Here is a 14,583-nt window from a genome sequence, read left to right as displayed (position 1 = left end):
AAGCTCAGCAGAAAAAAAGAGACAGGACGTCTAAAGTCAGTCTATCGTAGCCGTGCGTCTTAATATGTCCGTGTGGAAACTCGTTCAGTACACCCCCGAGCCGAACCGGAACCCCCGCACCGAAACGGTTCGATACAAATACACGTACCGTTACACCCCTACACCTTTTATAAAGTATTTTCTCAAAGCAATCACACACGTCCGGTTGGTGGCTTCACAATAATAGCGCTACGCTTCACATCCGATCTAACAAAACAATGGAAAATCGTCTTACATCGTGATCATGCTGTTCTTTTACTCTATTTTGTGACATTTCTACCTAAATAAATGTTTTCACAGATTGAAATGGAGTGTATTGTAATGGCAGCGGCGAGCTGAAGGAGGAAGATTGTCTTTGAACAATCGCGTCTTCTTATTCGCTACCACTGAGACTGGGTTTAATACTGCAGGCATGCCTGCCACTGCCCTCTGCAGCCCACATCGGGTGATTACAGTTCACTACACATTATTACCATGGCTATGGCATATTATTTTATAACCTGTTCTGATGAATAGTCTGCAATTACAGATTGTTTAACAGGCTGAATATGACATTTTATTAATAAGTAGGTAGAGAAGGTTAAAACATTGTCATGCAGAGATATGTATATTGATAACTTGTACAGAATATCAGAAACATTTATTCTGGTCGAAAAAATATCACCGAGCATCTTTGACAATCAAACCATGATCGGAACAATCCGCATTTTGTGTTATTAATGCGTGAAACTGCTATCTCAACATGGAGGTGTAGCTCCTCTCTTCTGAATGCAAGTGCTCCTAAAGCAGGCTACTATTACCATTAGTGATATTACATGGTGGGGGGAAAAATGACAACTGAGATGAATGTTACAATGAAAACAGCCGGTGTGTAATAGGCACATTATGTACAGGGTAAACACTTTGTAGGGCGCAACATAACACATTCGGCTTCATGGAAAAAAGCTACTTCCTATATGACAATACAACAACTGGGCAGCACAGTTATCATTATCAGCTCAGTTTAAAATGTTACAATAACAAATAAAATGGTACTATCAAACAATAAAATATCGATTCCCAAGTCTATCGGTTAAAATGTGAACAGTACCCATCCCTTGGTGTAAACATAACTAGATATAAAAACTGCATTTGTTACACTACTTGAGAAGAAGTTATTAATGGTGCATGTTTTTGTCTCCTGCAGCATGACGGAAGGCCTTACTGCCACAAGCCGTGCTACGCTGCCCTCTTTGGGCCAAAAGGTGCACTGCATGTCATGGTACACCCTGCACAAATAGACGGCAGAAATATATGACCAGAAGTTTACGTTCCCTGCAGGCGTGAACATCGGGGGGGCCGGCTCCTACGTGTACGACGCCCCCGCCAACAACAACTGCCCGGCAACTGGCGGGGACTCCTCGTCCTCCAGAGCGGAGGAGAAGAAGACGTTTGCAGCCAAGCCTCCCTCCAAAGGTAAGAAGAAGACCTTACCTAAGATGATAAAACTCCAGTGTGTCTCACTAGACTGCAGCTTTTTCATTTCCTTTAGCGCCACCTACAGGTCACGACAAAACACTGCGGCCCAAAGTCTGTATGTGGTCATTTTACAGCCTTTGAGCTCCCAAAAGATGGCATTTCAATGTCTTTGGTTGCAGGCAAAACTAAACTGTTGTGTTCTACACATTGATGTGAATTGTAACTATAAAGTGTGACGCAACATGGCACACAGACGCTGCATCAATTTGTTTACCCCACTAAATACCCCTTGATTGTTATTATTATTATTATTATTATTAAAGGTATTCATAGATAATGGCTTTGTTTGCAGATAAAAACTAAACTGCTTTGAAAAAATATGTTTTAATGTCCACTAGGGCTGCAACAACTAATCGATTAAAATCGATTATTAAAATAGTTGCCGATTAATTTAGTCATCGATTCGTTGGATCTATGCTATGCGCATGCTTTTTTTTTTTTTTTTTAATTTTTTAATAATATATATATATATATATATATTTTTTTATTTTTTTATTTTTTTTTTACTAAACCTTTATTTATAAACTGCAACATTACAAACAGCTGAGAAACAATAATCAAAATAAGTATGGTGCCAGTATGCTGTTTTTTCTTTCAATAAAATACTGGATAGGATAGAAATGTAGTTTGTCTCTTTTATCCGATTATTAATCGATTAATCGAAGCAATAATCGACAGATTAATCGATTATCAAATTAATCGTTAGTTGCAGCCCTAATGTCCACATTAAGACCAGCAAATTGTGATGCGGTGCAATGGTATTTTTAGCTCTGAAATGTATAATGTGGTAGTAGTAGTAGTAGTACAAGTAGTTGTAGTAGCACTAGTACTACTAGTAGTAGTAGTAGTAGCAGCAGCACTTGTAGTAGTAGCAGTAGTAGCAGTAGTAGTACAAGTAGTTGTATTAGCACTAGTAGTAGTAGTGGCACTTGTACTAGTAGTAGTAACAGCACTTGTAGTAGTAGTAGCACTGGTAGTAGTAGCAGCACTAGTAGTAGCAGAAGTAGTAGTAGCACTAGTAATAGTAGTAGCACTAGTAGTAGTAGCAGCACTTGTAGTAGTAGCAGCAGTAGTAGCACTAGTAGTAGTAGCAGCACTAGTAGTAGTAGCAGCAGTAGTAGTAGTAGCACTAGCACTAGTAGTAGCAGTAGTAGTATTAGTACTACTACTAGTAGTAGTACTACTAGTAGTACTACTGGTACTACTAGTAGTAGTATTAGTACTACTACTAGTAGTAGTAGTAGCACTTGTAGTAGTAGCAGTAGTAGTTGTAGCAGCAGTAGTAGCAGCACTAGTAGTAGCAGTAGTAGTAGCACTAGCACTAGTAGTAGCAGTAGTAGTATTAGTACTACTACTACTAGTAGTAGTACTACTAGTAGTAGTACTACTGGTACTACTAGTAGTAGTATTAGTACTACTACTACTAGTAGTAGTAGCACTTGTAGTAGTAGCAGTAGTAGTTGTAGCAGCAGTAGTAGCAGCACTAGTAGTAGTAGCAGCAGAAGTAGTAGAAGCAGTAGTAGTAGCAGCACTAGTAGTAGTAGCTGCAGTAGTAGTAGTACTATTAGTATTAGTATTACTAGTAGCAGCAGTAGTAGTAGTACTACTACTAGTAGTAGTACTACTACAGTGTTTCCCATAAACTGCTAAGATACCTGTGGCGGTGGGGGTGTGGCTATGGGCGTGGTCACCATGACATCATCGAGTAATTTGCATAATTTACTACAATGATATGATTTTCTCTAAAAAGGCTCAAAAAATGTATACTTACTAATTAATAATAACAGTTTTGTTTTAAACGTCCATCGATCCATCCATCCATTTTACAATATAATTACAACACTTTATGTACATATTTATATACAGATTTGAACAATAAGTTATTCACTGAAATATATTTATTAATTGTGGTTCTTACAAAAAATATATCTTATAAAATATAAAAGCTAAAATGTCTCATAAAGCGCTGCCCCTTTAATTAGTGCATACTAAATAATTTAACTTTAGCCTACTATTACAAGCATATTATTTACCAGCAACATAAAGTGAAACAGAGGCAGAGGTGTCCTGCCACAGTCAGTAACAAATAAACATAAAACAGTAGTGGTGGTAGATAGACACAGAGCTTCATCAAACATCTGATCCACTGAACAAAGAGCTCCAAAAATCTTGAACTTTAGACTGCCATCAGTTTTACTCCCTACACTTAACCATGTGTTTCCTACTGCCTGCACACTTTGCACCCTTTGTTATATACACATGTTGTGTTTCTTATATAAATACATTTAATAAAGTCAAATACAAATAAGGCAACAAGAGAAGTATCCTACACTTCTCTTTTGTAAAGTAAATCTGAACAGCCGATATGGGCATCTACATCAACTATATGATTTGCCTGAGAAGCTGGAGAAAAAAAGAAAAAAAAAATTTTTTTTTTTTTTTTAATCTTTTTTTTTTTTTTTTTTTTTTTTTTTTTTTTTGTGGCGGACGTAATTCTTTCGTGGCGGGCCGCCACAAATAAATGAATGTGTGGGAAACACTGTACTAGTAGTAGTAGTACTAGTAGGAGTAGTAGTATGGGTGGGGGAGGTTATCCATGTAAGTTACACATACTGGCAGTTAAATTCTCTTTATTTTAAGTGCAAACATAAAGTGTGTGTGTGTGTGTGTGTGTGTGTGTGTGTGTGTGTGTGTGTGTGTGTGTGTGTGTGTGTGTGTGTGTGTGTGTGTGTGTGTGTGTGTGTGTGTGTGTGTGTGTGTGTGTGCGTGTGAGCAGCTGGCAGCATCACCACTTTCTCCGGCGAGGCCAACCTGTGTCCCAGATGTAACAAGAAAGTCTACTTTGGTAAGTCCTGCATGAATTCTGTCTCTTATGTCACACACTTTTTAATGTGTGTGTGTGTGTGTGTGTGTGTGTGTGTGTGTGTGTGTGTGTGTGTGTGTGTGTGTGTGTGTGTGTGTGTGTGTGTGTGTGTGTGTGTGTGTGTGTGTGTGTGTGTGTGTGTGGTGCCTGGCAGCTGAGAAGGTAACATCGCTGGGCAAAGACTGGCATCGCCCCTGCCTGCGCTGTGAGAGGTGCAGCAAGACTTTGTCCGCTGGCAGCCATGCGGAGGTACAACTAATAAATACTTCTGCTGTTTTATCAACTCATGCAGCAAATATTTGAGCAGGAGAAGATGGGAGTCAACTGCTAAGTGCTAACATGAGTCTGCACACACCTGTTACTGGCTACTTGTATTACTTTACACTTGCAACCTGCAACATCCATTACAATCTAGTTGAATTCTTTATTTTCTTGCTTCTATTGATTGATTGATTATAATGTAAGTAATAAAAACTATTAAATACACACATAAGGGAAGGTAAACCAAGATAAATGGCAGGTAAAATATGGTAAATCAAAAGTAAAGGGTAAATTAGAAAGTAAAAGAAATTCAATAAAAGGTAAAAAAAAAAAAAAAGGAAAAAAAAAGGAAAATATATAGAATGTAAAACAAGCTAAATAGAAGGTAAATAAAAGATAAAAAGTTATATAGAAGATAAATATTGAGAAAAGGTCACACAAGCCAATTAGGTAATTTCTAGGTAAACATAAAATATATGTAAAAAATAAATAAAGGAAAAAGATAAGGTTAATAAAAAGGTATATTAAAGGTTAAAAAAAAAGATAAAAGGCAAACAAATATGTAGAAAGGTAAATATTTAGAAAATAAAACAAGGTAAAAATTAAAAAAAGGTTAAAAAATGGTAAATAGAAGGTAAATAAGTAGAAGAGTAAAAAATTGAATTTAAAAATAAATAAGGTTAAAAGGTAAACACGTTATATAGAAAGTTAATATGTGGAAGGTAAATAGGTGGAGGGTAAAAAGGTAAATACATTGAAGGTAAACAAGCCAAATAGAGGGTAAATTTAGGGGCGGCATGGTATAGTGTGTAGAGCGCCCGTGTCAGAAACCTGAGGGTTGCAGGTTCGCTCCCCGCCTCTTACCATGCCGTTGTGTCCTTGGGCAGGACACTTCACCCTTGCCCCCGGTGTCGCTCACACCGGTGAATGAATGATAGGTGGTGGTCCGAGGGGCCGTAGGCGCAAATTGGCAGCCACGCTTCCGTCAGTCTACCCCAGGGCAGCTGTGGCTACGAAAGTAGCTTACCACCACCAGGTGTGAATGAATGATGGGTTTTTAACATGTAAAGCGACTTTGGGTACTTAGAAAAGCGCTATTTAAATCCCAGGTATTAAATAAAGGTAGATTTAAGTTACATAGAAGGTAAATATGTAGAAGTAAAATAAGTTCAATATAAGGTCAAATAGAGTAAATAAGAAGGTACAAACCCCGTTTCCATATGAGTTGGGAAATGGTGTTAGATGTAAATATAAACGGAATACAATGATTTGCGAATCCTTTTCAAGCCATATTCAGTTGAATATGCTACAAAGACAACATATTTCATGTTCAAACTCATAAACTTTTTTTTTTTTTGCAAATAATAATTAACTTAGAATTTCATGGCTGCAACACGTGCCAAAGTAGTTGGGAAAGGGCAAGTTCACCACTGTGTTACATGGCCTTTCCTTTTAACAACACTCAGTAAAGGTTTGGGAACTGAGACGACACATTTTTGAAGTGGAATTCTTTCCCATTCTTGCTTGATGTACAGCTTAAGTTGTTCAACAGTCCGGGGGTCTCCCTTCTGCTATTTTAGCCTTCATATTGTACCCCACATTTTCAATGGGAGACAGGTCTGGACTACAGGCAGGCCAGTCTAGTACCCGCACTCTTTTACTACGAAGCCATGTTGATGTAACACGTGGCTTGGCATTGTCTTGCTGAAATAAGCAGGGGCGTCCATGGTAACGTTGCTTGGATGGCAACATATGTTGCTCCAAAAGCTGTATGTACCTTTCAGCATTAATGGCGCCTTCACAGATGTGTAAGTTACCCATGTCTTGGGCACTAATACACCCCCATACCATCACACATGCTGCCTTTTACACTTTGCGCCTATAACAATCCGGATGGTTCTTTTCCTCTTTGGTCCGGAGGACACGACGTCTAAAGTTTCCAAAAACAATTTGAAATGTGGACTCGTCAGACCACAGAACACTTTTCCACTTTGCATCAGTCCATCTTAGATGAGCTCGGGCCCAGCGAAGCCGACGGCGTTTCTGGGTGTTGTTGATAAACGGTTTTCGCCTTGCATAGGAGAGTTTTAACCTGCACTTACAGATGTAGCGACCAACTGTAGTTACTGACAGTGGGTTTCTGAAGTGTTCCTGAGCCCATGTGGTGATATCCTTTACACACTGATGTGGCTTGTTGATGCAGTACAGCCTGAGGGATGGAAGGTCACGGGCTTAGCTGCTTACGTGCAGTGATTTCTCCACATTCTCTGAACCCTTTGATGATATTACGGAGCGTAGATGGTGGAATCCCTAAATTCCTTGCAATAGCTGCTTGAGAAAGGTTTTTCTTAAACTGTTCAAAAATTTGCTCAGGCATTTGTTGACAAAGTGGTGACCCTCGCCCCGTCCTTGTTTGTGAATGACTGAGCATTTCATGGAATCTACTTTTACACCCAATCATGGCACCCACCTGTTCCCAATTAACCCGCACACCTGTGGGATGTTCCAAATAAGTGTTTGATGAGCATTCCTCAACTTTATCAGTATTTATTGCCACCTTTCCCAACTTCTTTGTCACGTGTTGCTGGCATCAAATTCTAAAGTTAATGATTATTTGCCAAAAAAAAAATGTTTATCAGTTTGAACATGAAATATGTTGTCTTTGTAGCATATTCAACTGAATATGGCTTGAAAATTATTTGCAAATCATTGCATTCCGTTTATATTTACATCTACCACAATTTCCCAACTCATATGGAAACGGGGTTTGTAAATAAAAATGCAAAATATAAACATGCTAAATAGAAGATGTATATAAAAGGTAAAAAAAAGTAAATACAAAGTAAAATAAGGTATCCAAAAGGTAAAACAACTTAAAAAGAAGGAACATTTAAGATAAAACACGCTTAATAGAAGATAAATAAATGGTCAATTGTAAGGTTTAGAAAAGGCAAATAAAAGGTCAATTGAAGATTAAAAAAAAGAGTATTTCTGTCATTGAGATGTTAGTTTCCAACAAGAAGGAGTATTATTTGAGATGTTAGTTTCCAACAAGGAGTATTATTTGAGATGTTAGTTTCCAACAAGGAGTATTATTTGAGATGTTAGTTTCCAACAAGAAGGAGTATTTTTTGCGATGTTAGTTTCCAACAAGGAGTATTATTTGAGATGTTAGTTTCCAACAAGAAGGAGTATTATTTGCGATGTTAGTTTCCAACAAGGAGTATTATTTGAGATGTTTGTTTCCAACAAGGAGTATTATTTGAGATGTTTGTTTCTAACAAGGAGTATTATTTGAGATGTTAGTTTCCAACAAGAAGGAGTATTATTTGAGATGTTAGTTTCCAACAAGGAGTATTATTTGAGATGTTTGTTTCCAACAAGAAGGAGTATTATTTGAGATGTTAGTTTCCAACAAGGAGTATTATTTGAGATGTTTGTTTCCAACAAGGAGTATTATTTGAGATGTTAGTTTCCAACAAGAAGGAGTAGTATTTGAGATGTTTGTTTCCAACAAGAAGGAGTATTATTTACGATGTTAGTTTCCAACAAGGAGTATTATTTGAGATGTTAGTTTCCAACAAGAAGGAGTATTATTTACGATGTTAGTTTCCAACAAGGAGTATTATTTGAGATGTTAGTTTCCAACAAGGAGTATTATTTGAGATGTTAGTTTCCAACAAGGAGTATTATTTGAGATGTTAGTTTCCAACAAGGAGTATTATTTGAGATGTTAGTTTCCAACAAGGAGTATTATTTGAGATGTTAGTTTCCAACAAGGAGTATTATTTGAGATGTTTCCAACAAAAAGGAGTATTATTTGAGATGTTTGTTTCCAACAAGGAGTATTATTTGAGATGTTAGTTTCCAACAAGAAGGAGTAGTATTTGAGATGTTTGTTTCCAACAAGAAGGAGTATTATTTACGATGTTAGTTTCCAACAAGGAGTATTATTTGAGATGTTAGTTTCCAACAAGAAGGAGTATTATTTACGATGTTAGTTTCCAACAAGGAGTATTATTTGAGATGTTAGTTTCCAACAAGGAGTATTATTTGAGATGTTAGTTTCCAACAAGGAGTATTATTTGAGATGTTAGTTTCCAACAAGGAGTATTATTTGAGATGTTAGTTTCCAACAAGGAGTATTATTTGGGATGTTTGTTTCCAACAAGGAGTATTATTTGAGATGTTTGTTTCCAACAAGAAGGAGTATTATTTGAGATGTTTGTTTCCAACAAGGAGTATTATTTGAGATGTTAGTTTCCAACAAGAAGGAGTATTATTTGAGATGTTTGTTTCCAACAAGAAGGAGTATTATTTGAGATGTTAGTTTCCAACAAGGAGTATTATTTGAGATGTTAGTTTCCAACAAGAAGGAGTATTATTTGAGATGTTAGTTTCCAACAAGGAGTATTATTTGAGATGTTAGTTTCCAACAAGAAGGAGTATTATTTGAGATGTTAGTTTCCAACAAGGAGTATTATTTGAGATGTTAGTTTCCAACAAGGAGTATTATTTGAGATGTTTCCAACAAAAAGGAGTATTATTTGAGATGTTTGTTTCCAACAAGGAGTATTATTTGAGATGTTAGTTTCCAACAAGAAGGAGTATTATTTGAGATGTTAGTTTCCAACAAGAAGGAGTATTATTTGAGATGTTAGTTTCCAACAAGGAGTATTATTTGAGATGTTAGTTTCCAACAAGGAGTATTATTTGAGATGTTAGTTTCCAACAAGGAGTATTATTTGAGATGTTAGTTTCCAACAAGGAGTATTATTTGAGATGTTAGTTTCCAACAAGGAGTATTATTTGAGATGTTAGTTTCCAACAAGGAGTATTATTTGAGATGTTAGTTTCCAACAAGGAGTATTATTTGAGATGTTAGTTTCCAACAAGAAGGAGTATTATTTGCGATGTTTGTTTCCAACAAGGAGTATTATTTGAGATGTTTGTTTCTAACAAGGAGTATTATTTGAGATGTTAGTTTCCAGCAAGGAGTATTATTTTAGATGTTTGTTTCCAACAAGAAGGAGTATTATTTGAGATGTTTGTTTCCAACAAGGAGTATTATTTGAGATGTTAGTTTCCAACAAGAAGGAGTATTATTTGAGATGTTAGTTTCCAACAAGGAGTATTATTTGCGATGTTAGTTTCCAACAAGGAGTATTATTTGAGATGTTAGTTTCCAACCAGGAGTATTATTTGAGATGTTAGTTTCCAACAAGAAGGAGTATTATTTGAGATGTTAGTTTCCAACAAGGAGTATTATTTGATATGTTAGTTTCCAACAAGGAGTATTATTTGCGATGTTTGTTTCCAACAAGGAGTATTATTTGAGATGTTAGTTTCCAACAAGGAGTATTATTTGAGATGTTAGTTTCCAACAAGGAGTATTATTTGAGATGTTAGTTTCCAACAAGGAGTATTATTTGCGATGTTTGTTTCCAACAAGAAGGAGTATTATTTGCGATGTTAGTTTCCAACAAGGAGTATTATTTGAGATGTTAGTTTCCAACAAGGAGTATTATTTGAGATGTTAGTTTCCAACAAGGAGTATTATTTGAGATGTTAGTTTCCAACAAGGAGTATTATTTGAGATGTTAGTTTCCAACAACAAGGAGTATTATTTGAGATGTTAGTTTCCAACAAGAAGGAGTATTATTTGAGATGTTAGTTTCCAACAACAAGGAGTATTATTTGAGATGTTAGTTTCCAACAAGGAGTATTATTTGAGATGTTAGTTTCCAACAAGGAGTATTATTTGAGATGTTAGTTTCCAACAAGAAGGAGTATTATTTGCGATGTTTGTTTCCAACAAGGAGTATTATTTGCGATGTTAGTTTCCAACAAGGAGTATTATTTGAGATGTTAGTTTCCAACAAGGAGTATTATTTGAGATGTTAGTTTCCAACAAGGAGTATTATTTGAGATGTTAGTTTCCAACAAGGAGTATTATTTGAGATGTTAGTTTCCAACAACAAGGAGTATTATTTGAGATGTTAGTTTCCAACAAGAAGGAGTATTATTTGAGATGTTAGTTTCCAACAACAAGGAGTATTATTTGAGATGTTAGTTTCCAACAACAAGGAGTATTATTTGAGATGTTAGTTTCCAACGAGGAGTATTATTTGAGATGTTAGTTTCCAACCAGGAGTATTATTTGAGATGTTAGTTTCCAACCAGGAGTATTATTTGCGATGTTAGTTTCCAACAAGGATTATTATTTGCGATGTTTGTTTCCCTGCAGCACGACGGCCAGCCCTACTGCCACAAGCCCTGCTACGCCGTGCTGTTCGGGCCCAAAGGTAACCGCTAGGGGGCGCCAAATATCAGCCGCACGGCAACCTTGAAACTGTGTTTTGTTCCAACGTCGCTGCTGTTAGGCTCCGCCCACCTGCCCCGCCTCTTTTTGCTCAACACTTTCCCTCTGCTTCTTCTTCCTTCTTCTTGCAGGCGTCAACACGGGCGGCGTGGGCAGCTACATCTACGAGCCTGCGCAGTGATTGCCCTCCTCCCGCATCCCCTGACCCCGCCCCCCCATCCTCATCCTCCTGCTACCTTCTCCTCGACGACCATCTTGACCCCCCCCCCCTCCTCCCCCCCTCCTCACTTCACGTATTGCAGTCGCACGTCGTCCATTAAAAGTTGAGAAGTGAGCAGTAGTTTTCTGGCTGCGCTCACGTGCGCCTCTAGTGGCCAAAGTTCATATTATCACAAATGTTCTTGTCATGTTTACAGTAGGACGAAAAATGTTTGCCAATAAAGTTTCCTTTTTAATGCCGTATTTACATTTTGATGACACAAGGACGATCGCTTTTAGCGTGCAAAGACTAAAGTGTTTATTTTCTTTGTTTACGTCCCAAAATGTGGCAAGTATTATTAGCTGTGGTGTGCAAACTTATTTATGATTCCTGTCATTTCAACACCTTGAAAATAAGCTGTAACATTTTTCTCTGGTTATTGATGATTATTATTATTATTATTAGTCGTAACAATCCCCTTGTTTGTACCGACAAAGTGTTCCGTTAGCTTAGCTGCTCGACACACTGCCTAACGACTGTTACTGTCTTTTGTTTATTGCTATTAATATCATCTGTTGTTGCATCTTGTTATTATTCATAATAATATTCATTTTAGTGGGTTTCTGTGCCCAGCAGATTGATCTTGTATAAACAATAAATACATCATTACAGTCTACTTGTGTCATCTTTTACATTAAAAATCATATTCTTGTGAAGCTTAGTAAGAGCTGCATGAAACTGGAAGAACTATTACACAATTTACACACATCACTTCAATTAACGCATGTAGTTGATGAAATCAAATTTTATTAATTTATTGATTGGTTCATATTTTATTTTGGAACAAAAAACGCCAGAAAAATTTGCGCGTTAGTAAAAAGTAAAAATAAATGTCCCATGTTATTCGCCAAGATAGCCGCTAGATGGCGACACAACCTTTTTTATACATTTGTTTTCCTATACTTTATTTATAAAGTTCAACATTTACAAACAAACATATAAACAAGGACAATTAAAACAAGTACAAAAACAGACTATTTCTAGTAATAAAAAAAAATTGTGTTTGATCTTGGACGTCTTTTATTATGAATTTATATGAATATTATTAATTGGTTCATATTTTTATTTTGGAACAAATATCGCCATATGATTTGCGCGTGTTATTAAAAAGTACAAATAAATGTCCCGTGTTATTCTCCAAGGTGGCCGCTAGATGGCGACACAACTTTTTTTTTTTCCTATACTTTTTTTATAAAGTTCAACATTTACAAATAAACATATGAACAAGGACAATTTACGCATATATATAATTTTAATTAATGCATAGTTGGAGGATTTTTCAATGTAGTTGAATGGTTCATATTTTATTTTGGAAAAAAAAACGCCACATAATTTGCGCGTTACTAAAAAGTAAAAATAAATGTCCCGTGTTATTTGCCAAGATAGCCACTAGATGGCGACACAACCTTTTTTATTAATTTTTTTTTCCTATACTTTTTTTATAAAGTTCAACATTTACAAACAAACATATGAACAAGGACAATTCAAACAAGTACAAAAACAGACTATTTCTAGTAAAAAAAAAATTTAAAAAAAAGTTTGTGTTTGATCTTGGACGTCTTTTATTATGAATTTATATGAATATACTAATTAGTTCATATTTTATTTTGGAATAAAAAACGCCACATAATTTGCGCTTTATTAAAAAGTACAAATAAATGTCCCGTGTTATTCGCCAAGATAGCCACTAGATGGCGACACAACCTTTTTTTTTTCTTTCATATACGTTTTTTTTATAAAGTTCAACATTTACAAATAAACATATGAACAAGGACAATTTACGCATATATATAATTTTAATTAACGCATAGTTTGAGGATTTTTCCGTGTAGTTGATTGGTTCATATTTTATTTTGGAACAAATATCGCCAAATAATTTGCATGTGTTAGTAAAAAGTAAAAATAAATGTCCCGTGTTATTCTCCAAGGTGGCCGCTAGATGGCGACACAACCTTTTTTTTCCTATACTTTTTTTATAAAGTTCAACATTTACAAACAAACATATGAACAAGGACAATTAAAACAAGTACAAAAACAGACTATTTCTAGTAAAAAAAAAAATAAAAAAAAAGTTTGTGTTTGATCTTGGACGTCTTTTATTATGAATTTATATGAATATTATTAATTGGTTCATATTTTATTTTGGAACAAAAAACGCCAGATAATTTGCGCGTTATTAAAAAGTACAAATAAATGTCCCGTGTTATTCGCCAAGATAGCCACTAGATGGCGACACAACCTTTTTTATTAATTTTTTTTCCTATACTTTTTTTATAAAGTTCAACATTTACAAACAAACAAGGACAATTAAAACAAGTACAGAAACAGACTTTTTCTAGTAAAAAAAAAAAAGTTTGTGTTTGATCTTGGACGTCTTTTATTATGAATTTATATGAATATTATTAATTGGTTCATATTTTATTTTGGAACAAAAAACGCCACATAGTTTGCGCGTTATTAAGAAGTAAAAATAAATGTCCCGTGTTACTCGCCAAAGTGGCCGCTAGATGGCGACACAACGTTTTTTTTTTTTCTTTCATATACGTTTTTTTATGAAGTTCAACATTTACGAACAAACATATGAACAAGGACAATTTACGCATATATATAATTTTAATTAACGCATAGTTTGAGGATTTTTCCGTGTAGTTGATTGGTTCATATTTTATTTTGGAACAAATATTGCCAAATAATTTGCATGTGTTAGTAAAAAGTAAAAATAAATGTCCCGTGTTATTCGCCAAAATGGCCGCTAGATGGCGACACAGCCCTCGTGGAGCAGCAATGCTTTTTTAATTTTTTTTCATATACCTTTATTTATAAAGTTCAACATTTACAAACAAACATATAAACAAGGACAATTACAACTAGAATATATATATATATATATATATATATATATATATATATATATATATATATATATATATATATATATATATATATATATATATATATATATATATATATATATATATATATATATATATATATATATATATATATATATATATATATATATATATATATATATATATGTAGTAACAAGTTCTGTCAATAGTTTAAATTTGGAACATATCGTTATATTTTTCACAGCTTTTTGGTTGCTAGAGTTTCAAAGTAAAGTTCTAACTCTTTTTTTAAAGGCAGAAAAAAAGAGGTTGTGTACTGAGAACTTGACATTTCTGCTTCTCGGTCAAATGAGGTGAGTGAGTGACGTCATCTGCTCCGAGGGGAACTTTCCCCTTTTCGTTTCCTGTCAGGAAGTTGAGTGAGCTGCTGAAATAATGTTGAAAGTTGTGCTGATGTTAGCATTTTCTC

General features: G+C 35.2%; 1 protein-coding gene across 1 annotated transcript in view; it reads left to right on the top strand.

Moving 5' to 3' along the window:
- Positions 1-11,876, top strand: part of crip2 (cysteine-rich protein 2) — a 67,213-nt gene extending 55,337 nt beyond the window's left edge. Inside the window, exons 3-8 of the mRNA XM_062040972.1 lie at positions 1,226-1,283; positions 1,360-1,494; positions 4,334-4,402; positions 4,575-4,669; positions 10,929-10,986; positions 11,135-11,876. Of these exons, the coding sequence (XP_061896956.1) occupies positions 1,226-1,283; positions 1,360-1,494; positions 4,334-4,402; positions 4,575-4,669; positions 10,929-10,986; positions 11,135-11,184 (465 nt within the window). The 3' untranslated portion in view covers positions 11,185-11,876. The remainder of the gene's footprint in view (positions 1-1,225; positions 1,284-1,359; positions 1,495-4,333; positions 4,403-4,574; positions 4,670-10,928; positions 10,987-11,134) is intronic.
- Positions 11,877-14,583: the final 2,707 nt, after the last annotated feature.

Source organism: Entelurus aequoreus, linkage group LG03 (genome assembly GCF_033978785.1).
Source record: "Entelurus aequoreus isolate RoL-2023_Sb linkage group LG03, RoL_Eaeq_v1.1, whole genome shotgun sequence".
Classification (NCBI taxonomy): Eukaryota; Metazoa; Chordata; class Actinopteri; order Syngnathiformes; family Syngnathidae; genus Entelurus; species Entelurus aequoreus.
Note: the sequence above shows the minus strand (reverse complement) of the source record. Positions and strands in the feature narration are given on the sequence as shown.